Source organism: Carassius carassius, chromosome 5 (assembly GCF_963082965.1).
Source record: "Carassius carassius chromosome 5, fCarCar2.1, whole genome shotgun sequence".
In the NCBI taxonomy this organism is placed as follows: Eukaryota; Metazoa; Chordata; class Actinopteri; order Cypriniformes; family Cyprinidae; genus Carassius; species Carassius carassius.
Window position 1 is genome coordinate 8,479,092 of NC_081759.1, and position 19,094 is coordinate 8,498,185.

At 38.6% G+C, this 19,094-nt stretch overlaps 1 protein-coding gene across 4 annotated transcripts in view; it reads right to left on the reverse strand.

The window, feature by feature from the left end:
- Positions 1–16,462: 16,462 nt before the first annotated feature.
- The window catches only part of znf618 (zinc finger protein 618), a 43,467-nt gene continuing 40,835 nt past the window's right edge, over positions 16,463–19,094 (reverse strand). For all 4 annotated transcript variants that reach the window (XM_059549644.1, XM_059549646.1, XM_059549643.1 and 1 more), the window contains one exon: positions 16,463–18,766. In XM_059549644.1, the coding sequence (XP_059405627.1) occupies positions 17,235–18,766 (1,532 nt within the window). In that variant the 3' untranslated portion in view covers positions 16,463–17,234. The remainder of the gene's footprint in view (positions 18,767–19,094) is intronic.

Genomic DNA, 19,094 nt, shown 5'->3' on the forward strand with positions numbered 1-19,094 from the left:
TAGTCCTACTGAATAGACTGTTAGAATTTGTATTACGGCAAAAAAAAAGCAGCTAAGTACAGGAAAATGAGTGGCCATCATTACTTTAAGAAATGAAGGTCAGTCATTCCGAAAAATTGGGAAAACTTTGAAAGTGTCCCCAAGTGCAGTCACAAAAACCATCAAGCGCTACAAAGAAACTGGCTCACATGCGGACCGCCCCAGGAAAGGAAGACCAAGAGTCACCTCTGCTGCGGAGGATAAGTTCATCCGAGTCACCAGCCTCAGAAATAGCAGGTTAACAGCAGCTCAGATTAGAGACCAGGTCAATGGCACATGGAGTTCTAGCAGCAGACACATCTCTAGAACAACTGTTAAGAGGAGACTGTGTGAATCAGGCCTTCATGGTAGAATATCTGCTAGGAAACCACTGCTAAAGAAAGGCAACAAGCAGAAGAGACTTATTTGGGCTAAAGAACACAAAGAATGGACATTAGACCAGTGGAAATTTGTGCTTTGGTCTGATGAGTCCAAATTTGAGATGTTTGGTTCCAACCACCGTGTCTTTGTGCGACGCAGAAAAGGTGAACGGATGGACTCTACATGCCTGGTTCCCACCGTGAAGCATGGAGGAGGAGGTGTGATGGTGTGGGGGTGCTTTGCTGGTGACACTGTTGGGGATTTATTAAAAATTGAAGGCATACTGAATCAGCATGGCTACCACAGCATCTTGCAGCGGCATGCTATTCCATCCGGTTTGAGTTTAGTTGGACTATCAATTATTTTTCAACAGGACAATGACCCCAAACACACCTCCAGGCTTTGTAAGGGCTATTTGGCCAAGAAGGAGAGTGATGGGGTGCTGCACCAGATGACCTGGCCTCCACAGTCACCGGACCTGAACCCAATCGAGATGGTGTGGGGTGAGCTGGACCGCAGAGTGAAGGCAAAAGGGCCAACAAGTGCTAAGCATCTCTGGGAACTCCTTCAAGACTGTTGGAAGACCATTTCAGGTGACTACCTCTTGAAGCTCATCAAGAGAATGCCAAGAGTGTGCAAAGCAGTAATTAAAGCAAAAGGTGGCTACTTTGAAGAACCTAGAATATGACATTTTCAGTTGTTCTACACTTCTACACTTTTTTTGTTATGTATATAATGCCACATGTGTTAATGCATAGTTTTTATGCCTTCAGTGTGAATCTACAATTTTCATAGTCATGAAAATAAAGAAAACTCTTTGAATGAGAAGGTGTGTCCAAACTTTTGGTCTGTACTGTGTGTGTGTATATATATATATATATATATATATATATATATATATATAAATATAAAACGCCTGTTTCACACATACTCTGTCTGCAGTGCGTATGCAGTCCGTGTGCGTTAAGTATGTGGTGCAGAAGCAGCACGGACTGATTGAACTTTCACACAGGTCGCGTTTGCAGTCCGCTACTCGGTAATACGCCACGCATACGCAGTCCGCTACTTGGTAATACGCCACGCCCACGCATACGCACTGCAGACGGAGTATGTGTGAAACAGGCGTAAGGTTGTTTGCACCTTGTGCAATGTGGAATTCGTTTACAGCTTTCTCATGCAGTTTGTGATGCATTTTGGAAATAGGTGATGAACCCCTGTTTGAGAAACCCTTTCTCAAAGACTTACTTTTAGTACAGTGAGATTAATCTAGATTTAAAAAATGTATCTATGCCCACCACATGAATATTGAGTACTCCTGCCCTGGGAACAGTGCATAGATTATTAAAATAACAGTAATATGAATATTGAGTACTCCTGCCCTGGGAGCAGTGCATAGATTATTAAAATAACAGTAATATGAATATTGAGTAGTCCTGCCCTGAGAGCAGCTCATAGTTTAGTAAAATAATAGTAATATGAATGTTGAGTACTTCTACCCTGAGAGCAGCACATAGTTCAGTAAAATAACAGTAATTTGAATATGGATTACTCCTGCCCTGAGAGCAGCACAGAGTTCATTAAAAAAAAAATATATATATATATATATATATTGAATACTCATGCCCTAAGAGCAGCACACAGTTCATTAAAAAAATAACAGTAATATCAACATTGAGTACTCCTGCCCTGAGAGCACTGCTAATGCTAACTGACTGATGTAATGTCCAGGAGAGTTCTTTTTTCATTCATATGGTTTCGCAGACAGCGTGGAAGCATTGGAAAAGCATGTTTTACTCCAGTTATCTCATAACCAACTTTGGTGTAATCAACTGATGAATCAGTCAAGTGAAAATGCTTGCTATATAATATTTAGTCCATGATTATTTGTTCTGTGTATCTTTGTTCGCTACTTATCTTTTAAAAATGTCAGAGATTTTCATTTTTTCATGAGAATACACGGTAAATTAACTTACCTTGCAATAAATGCCTCCCACGAAGCGTCAGTAACATATCTGTCTGAAGTATTCCTTCCACACGTTCAAATTTCCTGACTCCGCCTCTGCTAAGTAAGTAAAACTCCCATCTGCTTCCTAGTTCGCCAGAAGTCCACACTGATGTCTTTTGTCTTCTGTGTGTTTAGTTCTAGATTGTTGGCGACACACCACACGTCAGGTGCTGTACCTCAGGTGCTGTACCTCATCCCTGTATTCCAGCTCATCACCATCTTTGATCAGACCTACCACCGTGGAGTCATCTTCAAATTTGATTAGGGTACCATAGGAACACAGAAACACATAGGAACCATAAACAGGAACACAGTCATGGGTAAATAAGGAGTTCAGAAGAGGGCTCAGCACACAGCCCTGTAGCATGCAGGTGTTCAGTGTGATGAGGGAGGAGAGGCTATAACTTAGACTGGGGTCTGTTAGTCAGAAAATCTGAAGTCCAGTTGCAGAGGAATGTGTTGATTCCAAACTGGCTGAGCTTGAAAATCAGCTTGGCGGGGATTAGGGTGTAAAATGCAGAACTGAAGTCAATGAACAGCATTCTGACATATGTACTTTGACGGTCCAGGTGAGTAAGGGCAGAGTGAAGTGCCATAGAGCCATCCTTTGTTGACCTGTTGCAGCAATAGGCAAACCGGTGCAAGTCCAATGTAGCAAGGAGACAGGACTTTAGATGGGATACAACCAGTCTTATTAACGGCCAAGAGCCTGAGACACTGGAGTGCTTTGGAACTGGCACAATGATCAGAGGTCTTGAAACCAGTGGGAACAGTTGCCGAGTTGGAAAGGTAGAAGCACACAAGAAAGACAACAATACTAACTTAAGTCAAAATCATGACATACTCTGCTTTATTCTCCTCTTGCATCTTTCTTTCTGTGGGTTGGAAATGGCGAGCAACCCGTCTAATTGATCATACCTGGAAGTAAAAAGAACAATCCCTTTGTTAAATTGGTAGGACAAAACACTCACCTTGAACAGTGGTATTTTATTTTTCTTTGTACTTTTCCCTGGACTTAACTTTACATTTTTTCATATTGAACTGGAACTGAAAAAAAAAACTGAAATTTGGACATTGAGGATGAAATTTGATTATTTAATTTATTTTTATTATTATTTGTGGATACAAAATTTGAATTGTGAAACTGAATTTGATATTTCATGTCTGAAATCCTCACTTGAAGTTTATGCAATTCTGATTCTGAAATCTATTTTTCTAAGTAACTTTTGTGAACTGAACTACTGTTTGACATTGTTTATTTCATTTAGTTTTTCATCATTTTAATTTACTCAGAAACAATACATTTAAATACCTCTTTTCATTTACATATATCTTCGACCCAATCTTCTGATAATCTGGTCCTGGAAAAAAAAGTATCACTCATACCATAGCTAGCACGCCAAAAACAGGTACCTGCGGGTTACACATACCCCTTAGTGGTCAGGTCAGTCGGGCAATGTGTTTAGCTGTTAGATAAATAGACATGGATGAAATTAGCAGCAGAGTTGGCTGATTTGGGAATGCATTAGGAATGACTCTTTAAATAATTGTTTTATTTAATCAGATGAGACCGGTATGTTTCCATGTTTCACTGTGCAACCTCTCGCTTCTGTCTGTCAGTCTTTATTTTTCTGTGGGGTTTCAAACTCTAACAACATTTCATTTCATAAATTGGAATTTCTTCTGAGGAAGACCAAACTATATAAAAAAAGATTGTAGAGCTGGAATATTAAGAAAAATATTTGAAATAATCAAGAAAAAAGAATGAAAATAGTAACTTTCTATTTACTTACAGACAGTGTATCCAAAAGAAGAGAATTTAACAAGTTGCACTAGTAATATAAAGTGAAAAGAAAACATAAAGATGTTTATTTGAAAGTGCATGTCATTCCTGACAACATGCATTAAGCTGGGCTAGAGCCTAATGATAAATTAAAGTCACCATGATATTAAAATTGACTATTAGTCTTTTTAAACGGAATATTTTAGTATTTATTATATTTTTTTCTGTGCACTCCATTATTATTATTTTTATTTAATTTTTTAATGTGCCCTCGTAAACTTTGATCAAAATGTTAACCTTCCCTGCCCCTCAAATACCTCATCTTCCTGTGACAAGCTATGTCTTGAGGGCGGAGCTGTCTGAGGCTGCCAGCAGCTACAGTGAAGTTAGTGATGTGAGTAGTGATGGTAAATGCTGAAATAAACAGGGGAAACGATGAAGCTGATGCTTCGCTTTAAAGATATCAATGCATTGACCAGTTCTGTTGCCAGTCATAGTGGTTTGCAGTAGTCTTAAACATTGAAAGAGTAACATTTTTAAACTTTTTGTTTTATGAATATGACTCATCCTGATGGAAGAAATGCTCATTCAGTCTGTTAGTCTCTCTCTCTGTTTAGGCTGTGTTATTGATCATTCCTGTCATCGTCATTTACATTTAGGGATCATTTGAACATGACTGAATTAATTCAAGGCGCACGTTTTCATTATGCAGAACTCTTTAAACAAGTCTTTTTTCTTTTTTTTATTAACCTCAATAAACAAATGTGCATGTGCCACACAAACCAGCAAAAGATAAAGAAGCAAACATGTAGGCCTAGTAGAAAATTAATCTAAGTTGATTATTAGCCTACTCTTGAGAGCGAGATTGGTTTTTGAGAGATGTAGACGTGCAGAGACGTCAACATGACTGTTTGATTGGCTATCACGCTGTGCTTAATCCATTCATCCATGTATCATATTGTACAAGACTTACTCATTAACGTTTAAATTAAAACAAATAGTAGAACATGTATGATGTAGTATTTTAGTTGATATTACTCTTGCCAAGCTCTAGACTTTAGAGGTTTCTGTAAAATATTGAGCTGATCCCCTGGCTCACCTGTTATCTAGCCAACACCACTGTGCTGCAGCCTCAGCCAAATATTTGGGAAGAGTTGTTCATAATCCCTTATTATTTTAGAAGCCGTTATCCATGCCTTTCCGAATAAGGTATTCTGCTTCAGGGCACACCCCTAATATAAATTATAGAAGATAAATAAAATATTTTCAACAGATGGTTCGCTGCCTTGCTGAATGAACATTAACTTTTTGTCTCATACTACATGGTAACAAATTTCTTTAGTTTTCACAGCATTATTACTGTAAAATGAACAAATTCATACTGTAGAATATGTTTACAGTATTTTGGTGTAAATCTGCAAAGCATCGTGGGTAAAATTACAATAGCAGGAAATTTAACAGTAAAAGTATTTTCCTGTGAATCAAAGCTGGATTTTTTTTTCTCAGCTGAATTAACCGACGAGATGTACCCTCTTTTTCCAATTTAACCTCATAAAGGTAAAGTTGCTCATTAATTTTTCACTATTTTTAATCATAGATAGTTATATTAGCAGTTTTCATTCGTGAAGTTAAAATCTTTCACTTTCAGAGTTCACCAATAGAGTGCACGTGCGAGAGATAAGTGGAAAAGGACTTCCACATTAGCCAGTAAATATTTGCATATTATTACAAAAAATGCATTACATTTTTATATATTTTCATTTCTGGCAACATTTTCTTGATAATATCATTAGTTCGGTAAAGTACTAACACTGCTGGATAAAATTAACTCTGGAATTGTGTCTGTGTAGGTTTGTGGATTAGCCGTTTGAAATCGCATATTCGTTTTTCTCTTCCTAGTTTTCTCTTGCATATTCGTTTTTCTCTATACTGCACGAGGATGTTGCTTTAAAACTAAAAAAAAAAAATGCAGTAACAGGTAATATTTTAAAACTGCACGACAAGTTATGCTTTTATTCATCGCACAGGGCACAGTTAAGGACATCCCCAGAGCTTATCTGTATTCAGATATCAGTTAAAATGGCACAGGTTAAACGACATCAAATGAAATTCTTCATACAGATCTTTTTTTTTTTTTTTTGCAGGAAGGTGCTCAATAGAGGTCGGGATCGTTTGCGTCACGTTGCAATGCATTGTGGGAAGCGCGGTACGGAAGTAGATGTACTGTATAGTAGGCATTAGGTAACGTTGGTCAGTTGGTCATTAATTTTGATTATTTTGGGGAAAATGTTTCAGAACTGCTGTAATCGGTCTCATGATTGACAGGGCAAATGTCTCGTGAATCATATTAGTTTTCAACATTTTCCCTACTTGGAAAAAAAACACAAGGTGTCTGAAATCACCATGAGGCGTCAGATGGCTTGGGTCACCGCTGTACGGAGGAAAACCATCACCTTCGATAATATTATAATACATAGTTATGATGAGACATGTTGTGTATGGTGTCTCTCTCTCTCTCTCTCACACACACACACTCAGACACACACACATTACGTTTTTGGCCAGTAAGGGAGTCAGTTTAGTGTCTGTATTTTTTGTTTAAAAATTTTCTTTTGACCCAATCCAGAACTTAATTTGCTTTTTGATATTTTTGTGCTGACTGTATTTACAAATTTGAACAACTTGTTTAAAAAATAAAAAAACTGGAACGAACTTCAAAATAGGAAGTTAAGCGTCTTGTTTTGGTGAACGGTGGGTTGTGTCTGAGGTGAATGTTCGTCAATATTATACCGGATTACAGAACTACCGAATGAAAACCTACCGTTTTGCACGTATGATAGGTGAGTAATTACTCCTGAAGTGTAACAAATCGGCATAGACAAGCTTCATTGCTCGCAGAATCTGAGAAGTGTGTGTGTGTGTGTCACCACTGATGCTTGGTTAATGTTAACATTTCCTTAGTAAAAACGATTGTTTTCTCCACGTTTAATTTGCAGATCCATTTGTGAACTGCAGGTGAGCCTCCAGTGACTTTAAATGTTTTAATTGATCGGAGGTGTAAGCGCTCACTCCATAGACCCGGTAGGAGAAATCAGGGAAACTGAGGCTTGGTAAACTTTCATGTGTTCATAGGGATCGATTCCACCTACAACCTCTTTTTTTAAGTAGCGTTGTTTGGCTTCATTATTAAGTTTGTCCTTATAGGTATAGGCAACTTTTTTTGTCATGTTCTATAACTTTTTCTGGAGACCGGCTATTATCTTATTACAAACTGGCTTTGCGTTGCCTCTAAAATGGCCGCGGTTACCCACAATGCACCATTCCATAACGTCTACGCCCGAGCTCTCGAGCAGACAACTTTTTCTAAAACTTTAGACATAATTGGAAGATTTTAAATAGGCCTATAATTTGCCAGTTCACTAGGATCTAGTTTTGGTTTCTTAATAAGAGGCTTAATAACTGCCAGCTTAAATGGTTTTGGGACGTGACCTAAAGATAACGACGAGTTGATAATATTGAGAAGCGATTCTTCGGCTACAGGCAAGGGCGTCGCACCCGTGGGGGACACTTTTCCCGGTGAGAGGGTTCAAGACCCGCACGTTTTCTGCCGTTTTTACGCAGTTTTGCACAAACGCCTTACTACGGTCGCTCCTCCGTTTCTCTGGCCGCTCTGTGTCTGGGCTCGCTGCGGCCAGTGTTGCCAGATTGGATGGACGATTTCCAGCCCAAAAGCTCACAAAAACCCGCCCACTCCAACAAAAAACCGCCCAAAACTTTAACTAACAAAATAATGTGATACAACATGTCAGTCAAAGGTGTTAAGAGCCATTTTAACTCCTTAAAATGAAATAATAACGTTAGATAAATTTCCCATGGATCAAATGGTGGCAAATAATACATTAAAGACAATTACCGAATATGATTGAAATAGGTTATGCAAGCAGTCACCGTCAAAACATTTGATTGATTTACAATTGATTTACCGATACCCTCGAAAAAACATATGCATCATTTTCAATGTCAACAGTATAAGTGTCCAATATAAGTGATTGGAAAAAGCAACGTAATTAGGTATTTCACACTTGTTTATGCACACATATAACAGTCAAAACTGTGTTGTCATTCATTGATAAATACTGTATGAAAATTAACAACAACAACAACAATAATAATCGCCATCCGAATCCATGAGTTTATCACTGAGGTGGTATGTAAATTTATTTTCACGGCGGTCCACATGAGAAACAATACCGCCCTAATAGGGGCTAGTCTTTTGTGAAGTTCATATTGTAGAACATTCAGTCAAAACTAAGAAGATATACCAATCTGTACTAGCCTACTGTTTAAAAGTTAAAAGACAAGATCGTTTAGATATAAATAGATTATGTTATAAATTAAATAATTTAACTGTGCTCTATTTTAGGAGTTGCAGTAATATTAGAGTCTTGGTGTCATCTTTCCCTCAACAGGTGTAATTCACGTTTTGAATGTTAAAACACTCTCCCACTCTTTATCATGTAACATATATTTAGGCATTATGATCACTCATACAGTTCATACATTTAAAATTAGATCCGTTATTGCTCATTAATCATCACGCGTGTCTGTAGATCACTAGTGATTGGCTAAAAGTAGGCCGCGACGTCCACACCAGCATCAGCACCTCTGCAATGCAGTTTATAACAACGTGATGACTGTTCGGATGCAGTATATGCACACTTGAGCTTGTTTGTTAGCCAATTAGCCCATACAATTTATATTTTTGAAAACCGCCAAACTGACCCCAAACCAGCCCAAATTTTGTCCACCCGCCAAAGACAATTTTTACCCACACAATCAAATTCAAAACGCCCAATCTGGCAACACTGGCTGCGGCTGCCTCCTCTCCCCCCTCTCTCTCAAACATGACACCGGCTTTGAATGTGACCGGCTGATGATTGGCTGTTCTGCCTTAAGTCCCGCCTCTCTTGGGGTGTTATCGGTCAGCTCGTGCTGAGGAGGCGGGAACTTATGGTTATTTACATCTCCCTTTTCCAGGTACTTTGAATGAGTGTTTATGCTTTCGAGGTTTTTAAATAAGCTTGATATGTGTTTGGGAAGATGTTCTTTTATCGTTTTGTTGTCATTTGGAGTGTTTTCGGTATTATATTTCGTTTTTTAGACTAATGCTAATTGATAATATTGGGATATTGTTCAGCAGCTAGCTAAATTCGGGTATGTACCGTTATGTGGCATGCAATGTTTAACATAACTGTGATGAAGAAGGCAGGGAATTGACGAGGAGGGGGGACAAACTGCCATTGTTAAGCAGTGTATTTATGGGTTCATTGCCAGTGCAACAGATTTTGATATTTTTTGCATTGTTTGTTGATTAGCTGAATACTTTTGTGGATACTTACCTGTTGTGTTTGATTGTAACGTTACCTACAGAGTAGAAAAAAAGTGAGAAATTATGACATTGTTTGCATACCTGTTGAAGAACTATGAAAGAAAAGTGTATATTATTTTAATGTTTAAAAACAGTAAATTGTTACATTATTTATACCACCAGAGAAAAAACTTTGTGTGGGCATTTTTTTTCTCCCCTTTTCTGATTTTTTTTAATGTAGGATTATTTTTTTTCCCAGCCAAACGCTGCAAGCCGGAAATCCGGCACAGTGCCGGAGAACTTTAAGCCCAGCATTTAATTGTACCCCTCTGTCACTGTATTCATCGTTTTTATTGTTTATAAACAAACCATATCCATCCCCCACACTTTTGAAAAGCTTGCTACGCCCCTGGCTACATGATCTAATAAACATGTTGTTGGTTTAGATACAGTGATAAGTTTATTTAGCTCTTCCTGTCCTATAGTTGTGAAGTACTGCAGTTTATCTTTGGGTGCGATGGATGAAACTGAAGTATTAGACGCCGTAGAATCTACATTTGCTATTGTATTTCTAATGTTATCTATTTTTATCAGTAAAGAAATTCATGAAGTCATTACTATTAAACGTTGATGGAATATTTGAATCTGGTTATTTGTTAATTTAGCCACTGTGCTAAATAAAAAAAAAAAACTTGGATTGTTTTGGTTATTTTCTATGAGTTTGTGGATATGAATGATAGAATGATTCTGAAGGATCATGTGACACTGAAGACTGGAGTAATTAAAATTCAGCTTAGACCACAGAAATAAATTACATTTTACAATATATTCATATAGAAAACGGTGTTAAATTGTAATACTATTTCACAATATTAATGTTGCAAAGTTGACTGGAAGGAAGAAATTGGGAAGGAAGAGGTGCACAAGCAACAGGGATGACTGCAAGCTTGAGAATACGGTCAAGAAAAGCCGATTCAAACACTTGGGGGGGGCTTCACAAGGAGTGGACAGAAGCTGGAGTCACCACACTCGGACGTATTCAGGAAAAGAGCATCCAAGCCACTTCTGATTGAAACAGAAACATCTTACCTGGGCTAAAGAGAAAAAGAACCTGACTGTTGCTCAGTGGTCCAAAGTCCTCCTTTCAGATAAAAGTAAATTTTGCACTTCATTTGGAAACAAGGTCTGGAGGAAGACAAGAGAGGCACAGAATCCAAGCTGTTTGAAGTCCAGTGTGAAGCTTCCGAAGTCAGTGATGATTTGGGGTGCCGTGATATCTGCTTTTCTATATACAAATTTACGTCATAAAAAATTCCATGCATATTCTCCACCCATACTCTATCCATCTAGCTCATTTCTATTAATTTGTACAGCATCAACTGTAAAAAAAATATTTTTACCATTCCAGTTCCAATATTTCCAAAATTCTCCAGAACTAATTTAACTTCACAATTAAATTTTTAGGAAATTTACTGCATTAAAATAAAACAAAACAAAAAGGCATTTTCAGATCTTTATACATTTCTGAAGGAATAAAATCTATAATAATAAAATAAATATAAGTAAACCAATATAACTAAAATAAATATAAAACAAAACCATATTTTTGGTATACTGCTGCATATACTGCTGCTGTGATAATTGAATGTAATTGCTCAAATGTAAAAGCTAAAGATGGCCAACACTGTAACCATATACAGTATATTTGAACCAGAGTCGAGATAATATATTTTCTGTACATTTTCCTAAAAGCATTCTTACTGAATCAGAACACAATTGCTGCCTGGAAATCAGTGTATGTACTCATTTGATTAACAGAAGCAGAACTCTAACAATGACAGACTTGGGGTCTTTTAATAGAGTTAAGTGCTGGACAGATACGAGTTGTTAAACGCACACCTCCTTAATATGAATATGCATGTTAAGGAGCATGTAGTGGAAAATGTTGTGACCTCACAATGGGCATTCTTCAAACAAATACTCATTTTAAACTCAGGTGTTCGCATTGAAGTATGAAACATTTAGATTTTTAATTTCATGAAAAGTGCACTTGTTGTCGGAATGTTTAGCGTACACGCACAACTCCCACCACAAAAACAATTCTATCTCTTAAAAAATAAAAATAAATAAACCTTCCCGTTAATTTGAGCAATGCAATATAAAGAGTCAATATCCAAAATAAATAACTTTTTGTTTTGCTTGTTTGAGGATATTTTATTCACACAGCACATACTACAGGAGTAGATAGATTCTTAGAACAGCGCAGTGTACTACTGACAGTTGATAAGGAGAGAAAAAACTCTATCAGTCATGTTTAGAAAAATAGTGTTGTTAAAAAAGTATAAATTAGACTTACAGCTGAAACAACTTAATAGACAAAATCAGAAAAATGCCTGTCAAAGACAAATGTAGGCTGGACTATAATTGGGGGTGAGGGTTGGGGGATGGCTCTCAAACAGACAGATTGAATGATATTACTAATTGTTGTACATCCATAAATAGTTCTGATTGAAACAGTGTTTTACACTTTCAGAGATTAGTATTTGTCAAAAACTTGTCTGCTGCTGAAGAGCATTTTGCATTTGACCAGCATTCATGCTTCCCCCAAAAATGTACACATTCATCCAGGGAAAAGGGAGAAAAAAAAGACACCCTTCATGAAGTCTGACATATTCACAGACTGAGTTTATCAAAATAACTGAAATGCATGAATAGAAAACAGAGGTAAGATGTTTGGAGACTCTTTGCAAAGACAGATTTCTGAGACACTTCTGCCCTCTTGTGGTTACACAGAAATACGAGAAAATTCAACAGCAGCTGTTTCGGGGACATATTTATCAAAATATTTTTTTACATATGAACATTTCTGCACATGCTAGCCAGTATCATTATTTGTATTTTGGGAAATACCAAGTTCAAACAACATGCATCCCTGCTCCTTTTCTTTTCAGCAGATCAATTTTGTATGTGCCAACTTAACTAACTTAAGCAATTCAGGCTAATGGCTGCGTTCACACAAAGACCACGTACACGCTGGAGCTAAATACGGTTGTTACTCCTCTTTTGAGTGCTTATTTGTGTTCAGATAGATCGGAACTCTTTCCTACCTCCAGGGGATAAAATGACCGGAATGGCGATTAAAGTTGGACATTAGTGTTCAACCACAATCTAAAAAAAAAAAAAAAAAAAAAAAAAATGCAATAGTTTAAAGATGGCGGTGACTTAAAGGAACACTCCACTATTTTTGAAAATGGGCCCATTTTCCAACTCACCTAGAGTTAAACAGTTGTTTTTACCGTTTTTGAATCCATTCAGCTGATCTTTGGTGATATCAATTTTTATATTCACTATTTTCAGGTGCTGCGTAATATCTCTGCGCCTGGTGCACCCATGTTACTGCAGCATAGTTCCTTGATTATTAGCCAGAATAAGAGTATAATTCCTAGCCATATCAGCCTGGAAAATCACAACTTTTCATTTTCTGTCTGTCTTGATACACGATGTTACTATAGAAGAGTCAAGTTTCAAAATAGGAAAAATAATTAAACTCTTTGGTCATTTTTGAGCGAGATGCGGATGCTCTAATCAGATTCAATGATCTATGCTTAAAGATGCATCGATCCGATACTCGGGACCGGTATCGGCTCTGATTCTGACATTTTCTGCGGTTCGGTCAGACGAGACCGATCCAAAACCGGATATTGTGCGTATACTATTCTGTGTTATTGTTGAGCCCCACTAAAGGCACAAAAACATCATAAAGCACCAAGACGTTTTCGTGGACATATTTCAAGTGTTCTGATGCTGTTCCATAGTTCTATGTGAGGTACAGATTAATATTGAAGTCATTAAATTCAAGTTCACAAACTCCGCTGCGGCTGTCTGTCATCCTCCATTCAACAATCAAACTGCGTGTCGCGTTCGGTTACTACAGTCAAAACAATGGAACTCTCTTCAAGAGCGCACATAAGTGAGGTTTAAAACCGTTCAAAGAAAAGGCTCATTAAACTAACGCAAAGATTTAATACACTACGTATCAATATATCTTCCCTTTGTACTAGTGATGTCAGGTTCGCGTACGAATCGTTTGATATAACCGGTACTTCTTAGTTGAACCAGTTCACCAAATCGGACTGAATCGTTTGAACCGGTTCGCGTCTCCAGTAAACATTAATCCATCACTTAAGTTACCGTATTTTTCGGACTATACGTCGCACCTAAGTGTAAGTTGCATCAGTCCAAAAATACATCATGATGAGGAAAAAAAACATAAGTCACACTGGACTATAAGTCGCATCTATTATTAGAAAACATTACCGTCTACAGCCACCAGAGAGGGCACTCTATTTTTTCAGGTGTAGGCTACAGGATCACTGAGCAGCAAAGAGCGCCCTCTCGCGGCTGTAGATGGTAATGTTTTCTCTTGGTTAATTTCTCTCGGTTCATGTCAAATTAATTTAGATAAATAAGTCGCACCTGACTATAAGTCGCAAGACAAGCTTAACTATGAAAAAAAGTGCGACTTATAGTCCGGAAAATATGGTATTTACTTTTTTAATGTGGAGTGTTCCTTTAAGAGCACAAGGCAACATCAAGTTCACAACGTGGTATACAAAGATGTATTACACAGATGTATAACAAAGTTTTCATTTCATCCCTGGCTTGTTTTTAAGAAGCTAACCTGAGCAGTTCTTTGCTTTTGGTTTATGTTCATTATTGATGTGGGAATACGAATTGCTCACGATGAGTCATGGCGCCATCTTGTGGTACAAGGCTACATGACATGTGACAGTGTGGTTGACCTGAAAGCATTGAGATTGGAAGCGGAAAATGTCAGTTTCCCGCCTTTGACCTTGTCTTGAATGAGGCATTAATCCACTCTACAACCGACTTGTAAAGATTTTCAGGTATTCAAAATGTAAGATGACTCACTTAAATCTCTCACATAAAAAAAAAAAAAAAAAAAAATACTGTTTGTTGCTCATATTTTTAGTGACCTTGCTAGGAAGCCAGAAAGCACAAAGAAGGATAAGTTGAAAAGGCAACACTGCAAAGAGCGTGCTGTTTAAAAGCCCGACAGACCAACAAGCTCCTACACTGATTCAACATGACAAATCAGCCGAAAAAAGCAGACGAGGACCAACTTCAGCTGACGGTGCAGGAACACACTGAGAAAACTTGGCTGACAAACAAAAACTGCCAGACGACCAATCGTCGGCTTGGTGTGTTATGGGCTATAGCTACAACAAGTGTCTCCGTCATCGGTGGTTTAGGTAAAATTGCACAACACAATGTGTCTTTGGTCGCTAATCTTTGGTCAAACATAACGGACACCAAATAGTTTAAAATTATTCACAGCCATGAAACGGCAAAACAATTGTTCACTATAGTTTTATCATAGCAATCAAAAATTCTGTGGTGTGTACGTCAGTGTTTGGGATTAACAACCGTATTTACCAACAGGTGTGATTCTCAAATCATCTTACACCTACAACAGCAGAGTACCTACAATGTCTATACAGGTAACCAAAGTCAGTTCCCTTCTACGTAGGGCAAATAATGCCTGTAACCATAGGAACAGATGATAATAGTCAATAGACTATAAAGGACTTTAAGGATTTCAAATTTATTAGGAACTGTTCATATATGTGGCCAAAAAAAAAAAACTCTTCGGTACTGTTTTCCCCCCGTGTAAGACTATTTCCTAAATACTTAAGATTTTTGTCTCACTCTCTCTTTCACTACACGATACCACCATTTTACATAACCTGAGAGCGGTCGATGCTTACCTATTTGAATGGAGTGATAGACTACTTCACTGCCATTTTTGTCCTACAGCATATATAACTGAACTTTCAAAATTTGTCTTTGACTCCAGAAAATCTAAGTCTATTGTTACAGAAAGCGGTTGTCATTCTTTTATAAGCAGATTCGCACCTTATTTAGCACTCAAAATGGGACTGACAACAGTATTTCTGCTTTTGTGTGAACATCGACTATGTATTTGTAGATCTCAACAACTTTATTAAAGACTAAAAAACAAAAAAACAAAACCTAAAAAAAAAAAAAAAACTCTTATATTGTCTACATGCATATCTGTATAATCACACAAAGATGTTCAAGGCATTACAAGACAAACTATATAATACTAAATCACATCTTTCCTTGGAAAAACTACTGCAAAATACTCTTGAAGATCATTTATTATGGAAGTGAAAATTGTTACTTCTGTCTGTTTCTAGAACAATTTTGAAATGAACAGTTGTTCAAAGGCAGTGGAAATTTATGAGGGCAAAACCGTTATGAGGAAGCATGTGTTATGAGATAAAACTAAAACCTGTCCGGAAATGGCAATTATTCACAATGACAAACTACTTTTAAAAGATACTTTGGTCCTAATCTAGGCAATGATTTTATTTTTATTATTTTTTTCTAGTTAATGTTATCACTTAATCTAATTTCCTGCTGTAGATAAATGAGGAAAATAATGATAAGAGAAATCCAGTGCATAAATAATGAAATATTTGTTTAGCTTTATCCTCTTAAAATGCATTCAAACAATAATGCAGTTAGCTGCCTCTGTTCAAGGAGGTTTGTACCGAGACAGTGAGAAACGGACTGTTTCTGTATTTCATAGCCCTATTCCCACTTTTTCAGAAACAAGATCTAAAAAAAAAAAAAGAAAAAAAAAAGTAAAATAAATAAATCTGATCCACTGGACTGGACCATCAGATCATTCCTATATACTTCCATAACCCAATATTATTGGGGATCCAATCTTGGGGTTTAAGTGGCTGTTCCAGGTATTGCAGATTGTATTGTAGAATGAAATAATCCCAGTGAGCTGTAATGGCAAAAAAGGCTGCTACAAAGGTGCAAGGCATCAAAGTCTGCTTGACAGTATAACTTCTGCTACGGAACATTTATTGCAACGTTATTGTGAGAACTGACAAAATAAAAATAAATAATTGTAAAATCATTTATCTATGTGACCCAAGTATAAATCTGAGTTCTGCTGGCCTTAAACTCCTGAGGCTGAACAAGAGCTTAACACACACTCAAACCGGTTAACTGAGATTACTGAATCAGGGCCTGCTTACGACAAGACATACACCTCTACAAGCTTGATCTGCCCTCTGATAAACTGCTAAAGAGAGGTATCATTTGGATGTCACAGCAAAGAGTGTTTGTGGTTTTCATAAAGGCGTAATTGCAAAGAAATGGCTTTTTCTAAGTACCCCGTTTTTTCCTTCTCTAGATGGAAAGTATGTTGTGTATGATTTCAATACTACACTAAATTTCAGATGGATTCCACAGAAAGAAAAGCGAGATGGATGAACCACATACTGATAAAAACACGTCACGATTTTAAGCAATAGTTTAACCGAAACATCGAAAACACAAGTTCATATCCGTGTCCTCGCGCAAACTTTATTTTCATCGAGTTGCTTCTGTTGCCACTGCCAATGCAAAGATACTGTATGGTCTGAAGGGGTGTTTGTGAATTAGTTGTCAATGTACCTTTCCTTGGTAAATTTCTATCGTGTGCCTCATTGATAGACACTTACGGTAAAACAGGATTTTTGGAAGGGGTAAAGAGAAGTGACCGGTACATCTGGTTCAAAAAGTTTCCATTTCAAACAGTCTATGGTGCCATTAGCTGAAAGCCCTGAGCCATCTCAAGCAAAATTACTCTTGAGGAAGACTAGCTTGTTCATCTCCTCCGCAGTGACCTGCTGCTTTCTCTTCATGGCTAAGGTCTGCTCGCAGATGTTCACGCACTCTACATGCACAGCTACAGCAGGTACAGCCAGCAACCACAGTGCTAACCGCGACAGCCTGGGGTATCGGTCCATGACCGAACTCCAGTACTGTAACAAGTCACCTGTGCCATTGAAAAGTGGTTCGCCGAGGTACTGGAACAACTCCTTTCGTACCTGTGGCTCTTCAGCATCGCACGATGGCCTCTCCAATCCACAGTCCAGGCGGCCACGCTTTGGTGCTGATGGTCCTTCACTATCCCGCTCATCCACAGACATACCTCCAGAACCACCGCTTCCTGATTCCCTCATATTAGCAGCCATGTCACACACCCTTGAGATAATATCCTCATGCTGGTAAGCAGGGACTGGCCGCAGCTTAAGCTGTGGATCCAGGATCATTGCGACTTGATGGACACGTTCGACTTTGAAGTTCTCCTTCAGGGCTTCCAGGAAGTAGTGGCAGAGCTTACTGCCAGCACCCGCTTCACCGGCTTTGGAGGTGAAAAGTTTTTCGAGACGGAGGTAGACGGGAAGGACGTGTTGGAGTGTGGGGCAGCGTTCCACACTCAGCTCCTGTGCTGCCTGTTTTAGCGGCGCAAGCAAACATGCAAGCGTGCCAAGCAGGTGCTTGTTCAGGCCTTGCAAGAGTGGCACAGTGCTCTTCGAACGGCCGTACGCTTCACAGGTGGCCTCAAAGTTCTCATGTACCTTGAGCAAGGCCTCTGCAACTGCATCCCAGCAGGGCGGAGCAGCAGGCTCTTCTGCAGCTTTCCCTTCTTGACTGAAGCTGGTCGTTGCAGCAATGTCGCGACATGTAGCTAGGAGGTCTCCTAGCTCATGGAGCCCACGTGCTTGCAAGCTGCGGCGACCGAGAACGGCCTGAACCGTTGCTGTTAGAGAGCACCCTGCGCAACGAAGGCCAATTCCGGTGCGACCGCAAAAGGCTACCGAAGACAAGCGTGGCTCTGTCACATAGACTGTGCGGATTTCCGACATGACAAACTCTGACAGAACATTCTGGACCCAGTGGTGTATCTGCTCAGGACTCTCCCTTAACGAGGCCTCCTTGAGTCCCAGCACGTAGCGCCGGAGTCGCACACCCTCTACTTGATACGCTGTGAGCAAATAGCAGGAGTCTGGTCCTATAGTCTGGGAATGGCAGGTCACTGCAATGCCCAAGGATGAGTTGGAACCCAGGGCGCAGGTGACTTTTACTTTAACCTGATTGTACATACGGGGGAGCTGTTTTAATGCCAGTGAGCTCATATCTCCCAGGGCTTCACGAATGGAGTAGGCCCCATTACGTGAACCCGTGTCCACCAGGGTCTGTGCGAGCTTCAGGAAGTCTTTGCTGCTGAGGACGCCAAGAAGGCCAAGGTCTACACACATTACTCTCAGTAAACGTTCAGCCACTTGTTGTCTCTCCTTTTCTGGAAGTAATCTGTTCTCTGCAAAAGCAGAATGAGACAAATGAATTAGGCTTTGTTATATCTACTAGTTAACTGCTACAAAACATCCATAAGCAACAGCAACAGCTGCAACCCATCAAAACAAAAAATGCAGTTAAAATTTCTGGGGCACATACATGAGTTACACTAACTTCTTAGAACGAACACATAGGGCACTTTTGCCTCCTATAAATCTGTAAATAAAACTTGGAGTGTGCATTGTGGATTTATCAGAGACTTCTTAAATTCCCAAATAAACATGGCAAATCAGCAAGGATACCAGCATTAACTTACTTTGTAACAAATGTTAACTTTAACATAAATTAAA